Here is a 14270-nt window from a genome sequence, read left to right as displayed (position 1 = left end):
GTCCTCGTCCTCGTCCTCCTTGTCCTAATCCTTGTCCTAATCCTCGTCCTTCTCGTCCTCGTCCTCGTCCTCCTTATCTTTTCATCTGCTCCGTTGTGCATTGCTCTGCTTCTCGAGCTTCTTCCACCTGCACTTGGCATTTTCCTCTTTCCCCTTCTTTCCCTCCTCCTCTCTCTCCCCTCCCATCTTTCTCGTCCTCGTCCTCGTCCTCGTCCTCGTCCTCGTCCTCGTCCTACCCTTTCTTCCCCGCAAACTCTGACATGAACCATTGCAGTCATCGGAGGGGAGCCACGATGAGGACGTTCTACACAGCATCGACAACCCGGATCAGCGTATCGTCAGTGACATCGAGTCGTTCACAAAAACCTCTCTCAACTTCATGGTCGTCTTTCTCGGCGCTGGCCTTCAGATCTTCTCCTTCGGCGCCATCCTCTACAACATCTCAGGCAAGCTTGCAGTCTTCACGATCCTCTACTCCATTCTCATCACCGGCGCCATCACCTGGCTCTTCGGAAAGAGGCTCACAGTCCTTAACTTCATCCAGCGCAAGTGCGAGGCTGATCTCCGCTTCAACCTCGTCCGGGTGCGAGAGAACGCTGAGTCGATCGCCATGTACAACGGGGGGGGGCGGGAGCTTCAGACCTCTCGCTCTTTCCTCTCTGCTCTCATCGCCAACAACCGCAACGTCATTTGGTGCATGTTCGGACTTGAGATGTTCCAGAACGCGACCCAGTACCTCACTGGGATCCTCCCGGCCGTCCTTGTGGCTCCGCAGTACCTTGCAGGAGAGGTGGAGTTTGGAGTCGTGAAGCAGGCGCAGGATGCATTCTTCATGCTTCGCTACTCCCTCTTCGTCATCGCCAACAGGACGGACGAGTTCTCCTCCTTCGCCACCGGGCTCGATCGCCTCGAAGCTCTCGTGATCGCCATCGTCGGGAGCAAGCAGCTCGAACAGGTCTTCACCTTCGAGGACGTCAATCGCAGCACGGACTCTGCCCTCCTCGACAGGTCTCAGCGAGGAGAGCGGGAGATCAGCATGCAGACCTTCTCCTCTTCCTCCTCCCCTCCGCCTTCACAGCAGGCTGAAGGCCAAGGCCTCGTCATCCGCAGCTTGTCAGTCTGCGTCCCCCGCACCGTCCGCAAGCTTGTGCAGGATCTTCGGGTCACGCTGGAGGCCGGCGAGTCCCTCCTGATCATGGGGCCCTCCGGAGCAGGCAAGACCTCCCTCCTCCGCGTCCTCTGCGGCCTTTGGGAGTCAGGGTCAGGCTCAGTCCAGCTGGGGGATCCGGTTTTCTTCCTCCCGCAGAAGGTCTACATGCCCATGGGCAGCCTCGCTGACTGCATCTGCTACCCCCACCTCGGAGTTTGCGGGTCTGTCACGGACTCTGCTCGCCTGCTCCAGCTGCTCAACGAGGTGGGGCTGGGGCGTCTCGATGGACAAGACCTCGGTCCGGGTGAGAATGAGTGCTGCGGCTGCAGCTGCGGCTACAGCTTGTTTCCTCCTCCTCGTCGTCGTCCTCGTCCTCCTCCTCGTCTGCTGCTGCTGCTGCTGCTGCTCTGCTGCTGCTGCTGCTGCTCCTCCTCCTCCTCCTCCTCCTCCTCCTCCTCCTCCTCCTCCTCCTCCTCCTCCTCCTCGCCTCCTCCTGCTCCTGCTCCTGCTCCTGCTCCTGCTCACCTGCTTCTGCCCACCTTCGCTCTCCTCTGCTTCAGTGATCTTCTTCGCTCCTTCCACCAGCATCTCCTCCTCCTCCCTCTTCTTTCCCTCCTGACACGTGCAGCAAGGAGGTTGACTGGAGCCGAAGACTTTCTCCCGGGGAGCAGCAAAGACTCTCCTTTGCCCGTCTTATCAACTACGGCAAAGTCCAGCAGGTCTCCACCAACCCTCTCTGCAGTCTCCCTTGTCATCTCTCCGCTGACTCGTCCTCCTCCTCCTTGTCCTCGTCCTCCTCGTCCTCCTCCTTGTCCTCCTTGTCCTCCTCGTCCTCGTCCTCGTCCTCCTCCTCCTCCTCCTCCTCCTCCTCCAGGTGTTCCTGGATGAAGCCACCAGCGCGCTAGACACGAGCTCGGAGGCAAGGCTGTACGCTCTCCTCCCTTCGCTCTGCTCCGTCTTCGTATCCGTCGGTCATCGTGACACGCTCGTCAAGTACCACTCGCACATCCTCCTCCTCCACGTAGGCTGAAGCTGCTCCGAGCTCCACTGACACACTGAGGGCAGGGGGAGGGCCAGGAGGGCACGTGGGAGGTTCTGCGGAGGGAAGAGTACATCCAGCGACTTTCTGCTCAGCATGTCGACTGGGCTGTGCCAGGTTTCTCCTCCTCCTCCTCCTCCTCTTCGTTCCACTCCTCCTCTTCCTCCTCCTCGTTGTCGTCCTCCTTCTCTTCGTTGACCCCCTCCTTGTTCTCTTCCTCTTTCCATCCTCGTCCTCGTCCCTCTGCCTCGTCTGCAACTTGATGCCCATCTTGTACCAGAAGAGCACATGCAGGGGAGCATGTACCATCGGAAGGGAAAAGTGTAGCGGGAAGGAGGGGCTGTAGTGCAGGGAGAGGGAGACAGATCGAGTTATTCTTTTCAAGTGAAGAAAAATTAACAGAGACAGAAGCATTACTGTACAATAGTTTGGTGTCACTCCCAATGTGACGACATGTGGACAGCCTGTAGGGAAGGAGAGGTGGAGGTGGAGGAGGAAGTCAGAGGAGGGGGCAAGGAGGAAGAGAGGAGGAGGAAGTGAGTATTGAACGAGCAATAACACAAGTTATCAGCTTACCGCTGAGTCGCTCTCTATCCTCTTCATCCCCTCCGATCGGAACGTGAATCTGATAGCACGGGAGTCATACCTTCCTCGATCTCTCCTTTGCTCTTCTCACCTCCTCTCCTCGAAGCCGAAGAGATGCGGCACGAGCTGGATCACACTGAAAAGACCCAAACAGTCATCACCTTGCCGTCACAATCTCCTTCCATTCCTAGACACTCCTTCTCTTCCTCCCTTCATCCTCTTCCACCACAACTCTACCTCCTCTTCGTCCTGCTCCTGCTCCTGCTCCTGCTCCTCCCACCTCCCTCCGCTTCCTCCATGTCTACCTTCCATGCGGGATGTGCAGCTTCCAAAAAGGTGTCTTCGAGCTTGTTCCCACGAAGTATTGGTAGAGGACTTGCAGCGTCGACAGGTGCGAAACGACAACCACAGGCGATCGCTGGCGCTCAATACGATCGACAACAAACGGCTCAAGCCTGTTCACAACATCCCTGACGAGATGCACAAGGATCAGACGGTCAGACCCTCCAGCACGAGCCCAGCAGACCTGAGCGACTCTCCTCCCGGCACCTTGGCCGTGTAAGGGGAGACGAGGAACTGCCTGATCGCGTCCTGGACTTGCGTTACCGAGGACAACACTAGTGGCTGCAGGGCACCTTTGACATGCTGTCATAGAGCTCGGCAAGGGTCATGCCATGGCAAGCTCCGATGTCCACCATGTTCAGCGCACTCGTCTCCTCATGGTAACCCTCCTGCACGCGTAGCACGTCAGCCCGGCGACATCAACAAGGGGCAGTTCTTGCCTCAAGGAAGAGCCTCTTGCCAGTTCCTGAAGCCAACGGCAGTGTGCTCGTGAACACCTGGCAGGCTCCAGTCAGCGACTGACCCGCAAGATTGCCATAGAATCACATGGGGCGCGTAGGTCTTGCTGCAGTACTCTTGTATCTGCTCTTCCGACATCCCTTCCATCTCCTTGACTGTGTTCTGCGAGGAGGAACAGCATGAACTTCGAAAAATCAATCGCAGCCCACTGCTACCTCGGCGCACTCCAGCTCTTTCTCACAGGCCTTCAACGCTTCTTGCTTTTCATCCAGCCGCTGTCTCCCTGTCAGTCCCACCAAGTGTAGAGGATCCAAGTTCACCTGTTTCAGCTTCCCCAATTCCCCCACGTCCCTGGCAGCTTCGATGACCTTGTTCCTCTAGTGAGCGAACAACATGACAAGGGAAGAGCTACACTCACTTCGACTCCCTCCACCATCTCAGATTCCTCTGTTGCCCATCCTTCCTCTATCCGTCTGCATACCCAGTGAGGGAACCCAATGTCACTCGGAAGGATTTCACTTCAAACGATCTTCTTCGAAAATCTCCTTGATCCGGCTGATGATTTCTTTCATGTCGGACTTGGCTCGGACGCAGTGAACCTTCAAATCAACAAGTCAATCAACACGCATCAACAGCTGCAGCTAGAACCTTTAACGTGATCTGCGATAGCCGATTCGTGTGACCCCCCATTACTGGTTCCCCGACACTGCGAGTAAGACCTTGCTTTTCTTCGATGATATCAAGCGCCTTCATCGACCAAGATCACAAACTCGACAATAGAAAATTAGGGAAACACCTTCTCCAAAAGATGACGGTTGTACAGGTGGCCAGTCAAGCGTATCGTAGAGGTGATGTTTTGATGCATCTTGGCTCCTCCAAAGCTTCCCTGAGTGATATGGTTCAGAGAACAGAAGCGCGCGCTTGGACGAGTCAACTACCTCTCCATCCAGTCTGTGTTGGATCTGCATGGCTGCTTCCACCACACCTCGTCGATGAATGGTGCTGTTGATGTCCTCTTGGATGTCCAACAGCTTGACTTGGCACAGATCTCGTACAACTTTGACCTTCTCCAACTTTTGTTTGTGCTGCCTCATGTAGAACTCCTGGACTTGCTCTTCAAGAAGAACTCCCAGCCTATCTGCGACCTCCCTGCCGCCATCATTGAGTCCCCTTGTCAATTTTGACGAGTCTGGGAATCGAAGCCTGGACCAATCCATTCGAAGTCTTTCTGGCAATCCTGCATCGTCGTTCAATATTGTGACAGTGCATTGCTGCTTTCTCCCAAGACTGACACCAGCAGGTTGGATTCCAGATAATACAATAGAGAAATTTTCATCCGGTTCATGGCAGTTCTGGCAGTCCATAATCATAACCTAATGGAAGAAGGAAAGTCAGAATCCACAAGTCCCCAAGTTCGATCATATCGAACCTTAATTTCAGCTCTGCTTTGCAAGGATGCAAAATTAAGTACTCCGGAATTATGAACATAGTGAATTCCTGCCTTTGCTGATCCATCCACGGTCTGAAAATGAACCGAGCATGGCAAGGTGTTGTCTCCTTTGCGCACAACGACTACATTCACTTCACCAGCCAGTTCCAGAACAGCCGATCTTTCATCCTCGAATTGGACGATAGGCTGAGTGTTCATCTCGGAAGATTGATATCTTCCATACAAATCCGTGTATGAAGTTCTACGCCTTACAGGATCGACTTGGCTATCGTACTTGCCCGTGTTTCGGAGGTCAGTCTCGCTTCCTTCAGTAACTTCTTTTCCATCCAGCTTTGAGATGTCTTTCAACACACCTTGAAAGAAAGTAAAGTGTCAGCCTCTTCTAAAGGCATAATATTGTCATCATATACCTCCAGGCATCTGCAGGCCTGGAAAGGTAGTTTCTTGATCTTCGAGACCATCTGCATTCGGTGCACGTACAAGAAATATGGGCCTTTGAACAATGTGGAGGTTCATCAAGAAAGTGAGCACAGATCGTGCGATGCCTCCGTGCACGTTGTTCGCAATGACCTTGGAGGAGAGATTGATGACCTAACAAAAGCTTGACATCGCATCCGCAAGGAAGGCCCATCGGATTACCTTGATGAAGCTGATGCTCTTCCCGGTGGAGTCAGTTTCAGCTTCATCTAGTTCTTCATACACTGCCTCATAATTCGCAATCCTTGTTTTCAAGTCCTTCATCGCGGTGTGGAAATCCATGCCCTTGAAATCAGGAGAGAGTCGAACCTTCCAACGAAAAGTTTAAAAACAGACAAGGGCGTCAATCTGAGTCACCTTTTCTGCCAGATTGGCTTCAACAACCTTTGCATCATTGCAGATAGACTCCACAAAAATGCACTGTATCCCTTTCTCTTTGAGACAGCGCTCAATCACACGCTTTCTTCGTTCTCTCGTGGTGTTAGTTGCATCGAAAATAGCAAGGTTCCCTCCACCTGATCAGCTCATCACAGACTGAAACAGACGCCACGTCAAGATCTCACCGTTGACGAGCCAATCAAGAAGTTGATCTAGAACTTCAGCTGCTAGTTCCTCTCGCTTCTGAGCTGCATCCCTGTTGTCCTTGTTGAAGAAATCAGCGCGGGAGCCTTTGGTCGCATCTTCTGCCATCTTTTGCCTTCGAAATGCCCCAACATTGAACAGACGGCAGTGAATTCCATACCAATTCAGGTAATTTACCAGTCGATGTGAAATGTAGCTCTTTCCTCTCGCAGGAAGACCAACCAAGATCACAACAAGCTTCTCCCGCTGCTTCCTGTCCAGAGCCTCCGAGTTGGAGTTAATGTATGCAGGTCTCACACCCTCGAGCATCTCAGGGCGAGAAAGTTTTGCAAACAGTTCACTGAAGGTCATGATTCGCTCTCCGGGAACGGGAACAGAACCTGCCTGGCCCATGGAGGACCCGGACAGTTTCCGTTCAAGCATGGCCAGCGCAGACTCACTCCGAGATCTCTGCAACCTAGCACTCGAGGATGCGGTCTTCAGCTCCAACCCCGAGCCAAATGCGCCGCTGTAACCGGAGTAGCCCTCATTCGACCCTGGTGCTATCACGGCCTCCACCTTATCAACTCTGAGTGAGCAGCTCAAGCAGAAGATAGCCATCAAGATGACTGGTTGGCTGAACAAAACCCAGGAGGATTTTCGAGAGAGGTATCGAGCAATCCACCCAAAGTCTTTCCTGCGGCTCGATACCATCTTGTAGTCGTGTAGTTTCAAGTGTTCCTTTGTTCTGTGCGAGGTACCCCTCAAGCTATCATGAAGATCGCCTAGATACGTCCACAGACAGACCCCCCAATGCAACACTTGATCTCTCCACAACGAGAGAGATATACGTTTCCTCAATGAAGAATGGGCACGACCTTGTGTCAAGGGTCAGCTCTTCAACGCTGTGATCAGGTAGAAAGTGACAACAAGCGCTATAGAAAGCAGGTGCAGCAGACCGAGCAAAGCGCTGGTTCACTAAACTGACAAACGGCCTCACCTTGTGCAAGAGGACGAGAGGAACAGGAGCGGCGAGAGCGGTAGACGACAGGAGGCCAGGAAGAGGAAGAAGAGTCCAGGAGGGAGGGGAGGGGAGGGGAGGGGAGGGGCAACACTCAGCAACCGCGAGCTGCCGGCATGGCAGCAGATCGAGCCTGTCTGAACAAGGGGGTAGGGGTACTTGGAGGTGGGTAGGGGTTCAAACCTTTTGCAATTATTTTCATCGGGGTATCAATTTCGAACTTCTCAATATCTGAATGAAGGGTAGCTGAGAGATACCCCTTCCAAAAGTATAGTAATAGGGGGTATTTTGATAATTTCAATTTGAGTTCGCCAGATGCTTCAAATGTGCAAATTTAGGACCGGTTGGGGGACCCTCATTTGTGGGAAGAAGAATGGTGGGTGGGGGAAGAATAGGGGTTATCTTCAAAGTGGCATTTTCTCGGGATGGTAGGGGTCCACGGGCAGTCCACGGGTAGATGCCGCCTGCCTTCTTCTTCTGCATCGATGCCTTCTTGAGCTTGTTCCTGGACACGAATCGATCAGCTGTCAACTCGACTGCGAGCGCCTCCCTGATCTTCGGGTCCTCGCTGAACAAAGTCAGGTGTACTCCCTCCATCGCTTCGCTCTCTCGGAAAGCTCGAAATCCCGCGTCGTTCGCCTCTGGGCGGCCACTTGAGGAGATGATCCACTCGACCTCTCTCTGCCTCCAGATGACGTTGGCCCCTACAGCGACGAAGCCTTTCTGACCTAAGCCTTTGTGGACTTGCTGGCCTGGTCCTAAACCCCAAACCCTAAACCCTACCCGGCGCCTAAACCCTAAACCCTAAACCCTAGTAGTTGTTGAGTTTATTAGAATGCTAGGTAGGTTTACATGGCTTGTTACTTCATCACCTTGCTCTCATTCTAGTCTCGTGACCTGGCAGTTCGGCCCGACTTGGCTGGCCCCTATGGCAGCCGTGCTTCTGCTCTGCTCCCTCCTCTGCCATATTTTTATATACTTCGTGGTCTCGCCGGGTATATCAGGCAGCGCCGGGTATATCACCGAGGCAGCGCCGGGTATATCAGGCAGCGCCGGGTATATTAGTCAGGCAGCTGCAGGCAGCGCCGAGGCATGCCCACTGCACGCGCGGTGTAGGGGAAGCCGCCAGGGCGCGAAGGAAGCTGCGAGCAAGAGGTCTGTATAGTTCAAACAGCTTTCTAAGTATGGTTCTTCAGTATGATGAAAGTGTTCGCAACACACGCAGGGCGAGCTTGTGCGATTTCCTAACAGCAGGACAGCTCAGGCTTGCAAGGCTGTGGAGGGATGCACCCCCGACGCTATCCGCGGCAGAAGCCATCCGCTCGACATGTCAGCAGGCACGACGTGAGCTTCTACAACAAGCTTTAGCTGGATGGAGTGACGCATCCAGAGAGTGGTTTATGCAACAGATGGAGGAAGCTAAGAAGCAGAACTTCGGAAGGTCGAGACATACACTGCCACAGCAGGCAACGAGGTGACTTCCTTCATCTCCATGACTCTCCTGGGGATCTCGTCGGTGTATGTGAACCACGAGGACAAGCTGAAGAAGAAGTTCGAAGAGATCGGACTGATCGTAGACTCAGTGCAAGAGAGTAAAGCGATCATGTGGAAGGCTCCGTATAGATCCGAGATAGCGAGTGCTGATGAGATCCCGGTGACTGTTTCCTTCCTCCGCAATGCACAAGGCCGGAGAAGCTCTGGGAGGGAAGAGAGGACTTCACTGCCACGTTCACAGCCGTACATGTGAGCAGATGCCGAGCCAAGAGAGGACCCTGGGGCAAAGGGGGCAGCTTGGCAGAGCTGACTCACCTGCTAAGCCTGGGCGGGATGACGATAGCAGAGATTGCTGCAGTAGTAAAATCGAGAGACCGTGCTACATTGAAACCACTCCTAATCAAATCAAAACAGAAGAGGATGAAGTTGACACAGCTCGTAAGGAAAAGGGAAAGCTTTGAACAGCACCTCGAGGTCATCTACCGTCAACTCGGAATTGGACCAGACACTCATCTCAGCCGTCAAGACGACCGCAACGGCAATGAAGAACCTGGGACTTGACAAGAAGTTATCCGATGTTGACGATATCATGACAGATCTGGAAGAGACACACTCTGACGTAAAGGATATCAACAACATACTATCACAGAAGATGAGCTTCCATGAAGACGAATTTGATGACAACGACATCGAAGAAGAGCTGAACATACTCATGGGTATAGAATCAGAAGAATGCAAGCAAGAGTCAAGCCTTATGCGCAACAAACTTATCATCAAATCGAGCAACAAGGCAACTTTGGACATACCAACCATACAGAGCACCATGACAAGGAAGAAGAGAATAAGAAGGATAACGAGACCCATGCCAGCACAGTAAATTCTAGAATAGTAGTTTATTTCAATCTGTCAAATAAAAATTCAAGACAGCGATGTATCAAGACTCAATCCTTACGCAATTTAGAATCAACTTCGGCATCAACTTTCCCAGAAACGTTATGGTTCAGCTTTGGGCCTTTGAAGAGCCACATGCTGCACTGTCCAATCTCGTGATGTCACAATGTATTGTCTCTGTAGTGGCTTGCGCAATTTCCACAGGTTCTAGTGAATGTGTCACACCTCGAAGATTCTCGAGTGGACCTTCAAGCGCAGTTCAATAAGAACATTGTCTCTGTAGTGGCTTGCGCAATTTCCACAGGTTCTAGTGAATGTGTCACACCTCGAAGATTCTCGAGTGGACCTTCAAGCGCAGTTCAATAAGAACTCACGTTGGATTTCTCTACTAAGAGGGAAAGCGGTGAAACAGAAGGAGATCTAACTCTCTTTTATTTCTTTCACACACACACACAATCGTGGACACACACGAAAGGGGAAGAGGACCACCTAGCTCTGACGAGTTTCTTCCTTTTATAGCTTCGAGGAATGAGCCAGGGGTGTCGTCTCTTGGCTCCAGAAAGGAGGGGTGTCCTGTCCTTGGAAGTTGACAAGCATCCCTTCTGACCTTCGAGAGGATACCATGCTAGTATCCTGGGTCATCCAGGAGAAGTCAGCTTCGAACACGAGTACGAGACAGCCAACTGTCCTTTCATCCTGATAGGCCTTTGTCTGACTCGGGCTCGGTTCCTATGAGCTCTGACACGCTCTTCTCTGCGCTTTCTTGGAGTGCTCCGGACTCAGAAAACTTCGCTTTCTCAGCCTTGTCAAATCTGTTTTTCCTCTGACACGCTCCAGGCGCAGCACGTAAAAATCCTAATTGAAGAGGCGCACGACGTTGCCGCTGCGGGCCATGAGAAGAAGCAGAAGCATCTTGACGCGTGCGATGCTGTTCATATTTCTGAAGCAACTGACGGAGCCCCGGTGTACGCGAGAGATGGGCAACAGGTTCCGACAAGTGTCGTCGGCGGAGGAAAATCCCTTCCAACGAACCAGATATTGCTTCGCACAGGTTGGGAAACCACAGGCTGTTGCAAATGATCTTTCCTGCGCACATGGGGGCGTAGGAACTTGGCATTAAAAACATCTTGATCCATGCGAGGGAAGCGCTGGCGAACATCAACTGAGTGACTCGATAATTGTTGTTGTTGCAAACCTCGGTGATTGGGAAAGGACCAATGTATCGATCTCGAAATTTGCGAATTTCAAACTGCTGATTGAATAAACGCGCGTCGATCCAGACCAAATCACCAACTTTCACTTGCCAGCGAAGCGGCGGCGGGCGGCGAGACTCGAAGGAAGTAGACGCGTCTCTGCTCGATTGGCGATCGAGGCCAAGGTATCTCGATTAAGGTTTTCACCTGCACGGATGTTGTCGACAGTCGTGCGGGCTTGAGGAAGAACCTGATCAAGGGTCAAGTCCATAACTGAGCGCGGATTCTTGCCGTATTCCACTACGGGGGGCATGATTGAGGGCAAACTCAATGAATGGAAGATGGACTGTCCATTCAGAGGAACCCTGAGCGAGTTTAGTGCGGAGCATGCATTGATCCGTTCAACGCGACCATTGGCCTGGGGATAGTACTTGGAAGAGTGGCGTACTGGCCTGAACGCCTAGCGTCTGAAATACTGTATCCCAAAAATGCGAGGAGACATTTGGCCCATTATCCGAAAGGATCGCAGCAGGAAGACCACGAGTGCGATAGAAGTATTGGAGAAATAAATCCACAAGTTCCTGGGTCGTAGCAGACTTGTGAGTTGGAGCCAGCGTGACATGTTGCGAGAACGAGTCCAACATGACGAAGAGAGAATCATGACCTTGGGAGGTAGTCGGAAGTCCGCTATGTAGATCGACGGAGATGACGTAACTGTCAAATTTGTCAGCAGGAACGTCATGACTCTTGGGCAAACCGATGGGTTTCTGTTTGTAGTTCTTCGCAGCCTGGCAAATGAGGCAGGAATGCACGTAATTTTCGACGTCACGCTTCATGTTATTCCAGTAGACTTTCAACCGGCCGGGCAACAAGTGAGAGGTAGGTCTTGTCAGAACCAACATGGCCGGCATCATCATGTGCAAGGCGTAGTACAAGTATGCAGGAGGCGGACTCGGAAAATCTTCGATGGCAGCACGTGACTTTGCTAGCTTCGGGTGCAATCCCACGCGCATTCAAAGTGTATCCGAGAAAACTGATCTGCGTCTGAAGAAACACACACTTGCTCCGTTTAACGAAGACCTGGTGGTGGCGGAGGCGCTCCAGTAGGAGACGCACCTGCTGTAGGTGTGAACGAGGATTACCCATGGAAAAGAGTAAGACATCATCGACGTAGACTAAAACGTTGGCCATACCTGCGAGGATGCCCTGTGAGAACTTCTGGAAGGCAGCTGTGGCCGTTTTCAGACCAAAGGGCAGAGCGCGGAATTGGTACGGTAGGATCCTTGTTCAGTAACAAACCCAGTGTATTGGCAAGTTGAGAGCTGTCAGGAGTGAGAGCTAGCTGCCAGAACCCAGAAGCCATGTCTAGCTTGCTGAAGTATAGGGTATCCGTACTGGACTCAGTACGCTGCGAGAGCACCCGCCCGATCCGTTCCATGAGCTCGGTAGGGACGGGAGGCGGAAAACTGTCGTCGAGAAGGTGATTGTTGACTCCTCGATAATCAATACAAAAACGAAATTGAGGGACTCCTTCAGAGGAAAGACCTTTATTCCGTTCAATCATTCGATGCCACGTGCCAACAAGAAGTCGATCATTTTAGCGAGCTCCTCCTGGAGCGCAACGTCGGTGGCATACTGCCCCCGCGAGACAGGTGGCTGGATTGGTAGTTCGTCGACCAGAACATCGGAAAAATCCTCGAGTAGCTCCTGCAAGGCCTGAGCTGCGAGCGGCGAGTCCGACGAGGCGACCTGAGAGACCAACGAACTGGTAGAAACAGGCGAGGAGACGGTCGCCATGGCCCAGGGCATCATATCCTCAGGTGGAGGAGGCTGAAGCGTGTTCCAGTCCGCATGCCAGGGAAAGATCAAACACTGGGCCTCAGGTCAGAGAATCAAGCCGCCGGTCCGAGCAGCACGACGACTGGCAAACTTTGAACTTCCGGTGTAGCGTAATACCTCTTGAAGCAAGCGAAGTCCAGAAGGCTCTGAAGCAAGGAGAAGCAAGGTTGTGCCTGAAGCCGTTGAAATGGAATCAGGGGGGCTATGATGCAGTGATTTTGGACTCGAATGACAAGTTGGTGCGCTTCATACAGGTAACCATTGCGGAGACCCATGACCTTAAATTGCGGTTCATGTATGAGTGTCTGCAATCTTTGGGCATTGAGCAAGGGGGGACCTGGAAGGTTGAGATTGTGTTTGTCGTTCCAAAGGAGAATCTCTACAAGTTCAGAATGAAACGTGTGGAAGACGAATTTATACTTAAACAGTACGGGTGGACACGCGACTCTCAAGTAGTTGCAATGAACTCCAGACCGCAAGGATAGAGCCGACAGATCGATGAGGGAAGAAAGAGGGGAGTCGCGGCCCCCAGAAGCCTCCCTTGCATCATGTGATAGAGTGCCTTGAATAAATACATCCCCGATACCAACTCTGACACTACCTCATCTCCACAGCCTTACGCACGTCACTAACCCTCATCTCTCCTCCTTCCACAGGTGCGTGGCGGGCCCGGCGCCTTTTGAAGGACGCGATCCTGGTGATGATTCGTGTTCCCTGCCGATTCTCAGAGAAGGAACGATGGCATGTAAGCCGACAAGGATCAGCGGGCGTGAGGTAGTTCCTTCACACTGACGTCTTGATCTTACTTGATGCCACCGATCATCACAAGCGTCTCGTCATTACGTCATGATCTTGAATTACTCAATAATGCTTCTGGTACAAAGGCTGGCCCAGTGGGCCAGATCCAATTAGTCCTGAGGGGGGCATAGCTTGCCGTCTGGGGTCCAGAAGCACCCATATCTGCTTAAGACTACCCTCCTTTCCCCTATCAAATGTCGGGTAGGGTAGCACTACCCCGTTTGTGGTTGTGAGGGGGTAGACAAGGCAAATTGAGGCTGTTCTTGGAGCCTATTAGTACCGGATCTCGAGCTCCTCGTACAGTTCTACTATACGCTTTTAAGGCGATTTCAGGGTGATGGTGAACTGTGTTCCACCCCCCTGCACCCAAGAAACGGCTGGTTTGAATTTACACGCATGAGTACCCCCATTTTAACCCCAGGTTCTCTTGAGAATGCGAGGGTAGGTGATTGGAAACAAGACACCTCCACCCCCTGCTCTCCAAGTTTGAAGTATAGAAAAAGGGGGTAGGGGTCACCCCTTTCCTTCACTTTCCCCAAATCCCCCCTCCCTCGACCAAGCAAGAGATGGCGAACCGATCCCTTGCTCGCGCGCGACAACCAATTTGAATGGTGAGAGACTTCGAATCTATGTGTACTGTCATGTGGATGAATAGAAAACTTCTCTTTGAACCTATCCATAATGGTTGAGACCCATTCTTGGATTCCAAGAGGAAAGACAAGATTTGAATCTGAGTTCGTTGAGTTGCTTGTGAATACAAAGAAGCTTTGAAGCATGGTGAGAATAGTTTTAACTGTATATTAATGATGATGTTTGCTTTCTTGATCTTGTGATGGTGTAAATATGCATCAAATATTGTTTTGAGCGGCAAGGATTCAAATTTGCATGGTTACATTATCCCAACAAGCATGTGGCTTGCCTTCTTGTTTTTGCACTGAGACGCCTCGATGATGATGTATCTTAGTTATATA

General features: G+C 52.0%; 3 protein-coding genes across 3 annotated transcripts in view; 2 read left to right on the top strand and 1 right to left on the bottom strand.

The window, feature by feature from the left end:
• The window catches only part of GUITHDRAFT_68252 (hypothetical protein), a gene marked incomplete at both ends in the record, with an annotated part of 2678 nt that extends 498 nt beyond the window's left edge, over nt 1–2180 (top strand). Inside the window, 4 exons of the mRNA XM_005836111.1 lie at nt 299–955; nt 1025–1464; nt 1779–1869; nt 2025–2180. Of these exons, the coding sequence (XP_005836168.1) occupies nt 299–955; nt 1025–1464; nt 1779–1869; nt 2025–2180 (1344 nt within the window). The remainder of the gene's footprint in view (nt 1–298; nt 956–1024; nt 1465–1778; nt 1870–2024) is intronic.
• Nucleotides 2181–3075: 895 nt separating this feature from the next.
• On the bottom strand, nt 3076–6393 carry GUITHDRAFT_68300 (hypothetical protein; the record flags this gene model as incomplete). The annotated part of the gene is made up of 8 exons (XM_005836110.1): nt 3076–3244; nt 3301–3365; nt 3410–3487; nt 4559–4803; nt 5484–5616; nt 5665–5811; nt 5860–6017; nt 6048–6393. 8 exons carry the CDS (start codon nt 6391–6393, stop codon nt 3076–3078), a joined length of 1341 nt encoding a protein of 446 aa, XP_005836167.1.
• A 1875-nt stretch (nt 6394–8268) lies between these two features.
• Nucleotides 8269–9455, top strand: GUITHDRAFT_105262 (hypothetical protein; the record flags this gene model as incomplete). Its single annotated transcript, XM_005836109.1, has 3 exons — nt 8269–8428; nt 8551–8738; nt 9084–9455. 3 exons carry the CDS (start codon nt 8269–8271, stop codon nt 9453–9455), a joined length of 720 nt encoding a protein of 239 aa, XP_005836166.1.
• Between the last annotated feature and the right edge of the window lie 4815 nt (nt 9456–14270).

This window comes from Guillardia theta (genome assembly GCF_000315625.1).
Source record: "Guillardia theta CCMP2712 unplaced genomic scaffold GUITHscaffold_19, whole genome shotgun sequence".
In the NCBI taxonomy this organism is placed as follows: domain Eukaryota; class Cryptophyceae; order Pyrenomonadales; family Geminigeraceae; genus Guillardia; species Guillardia theta.
Note: the sequence above shows the minus strand (reverse complement) of the source record. Positions and strands in the feature narration are given on the sequence as shown.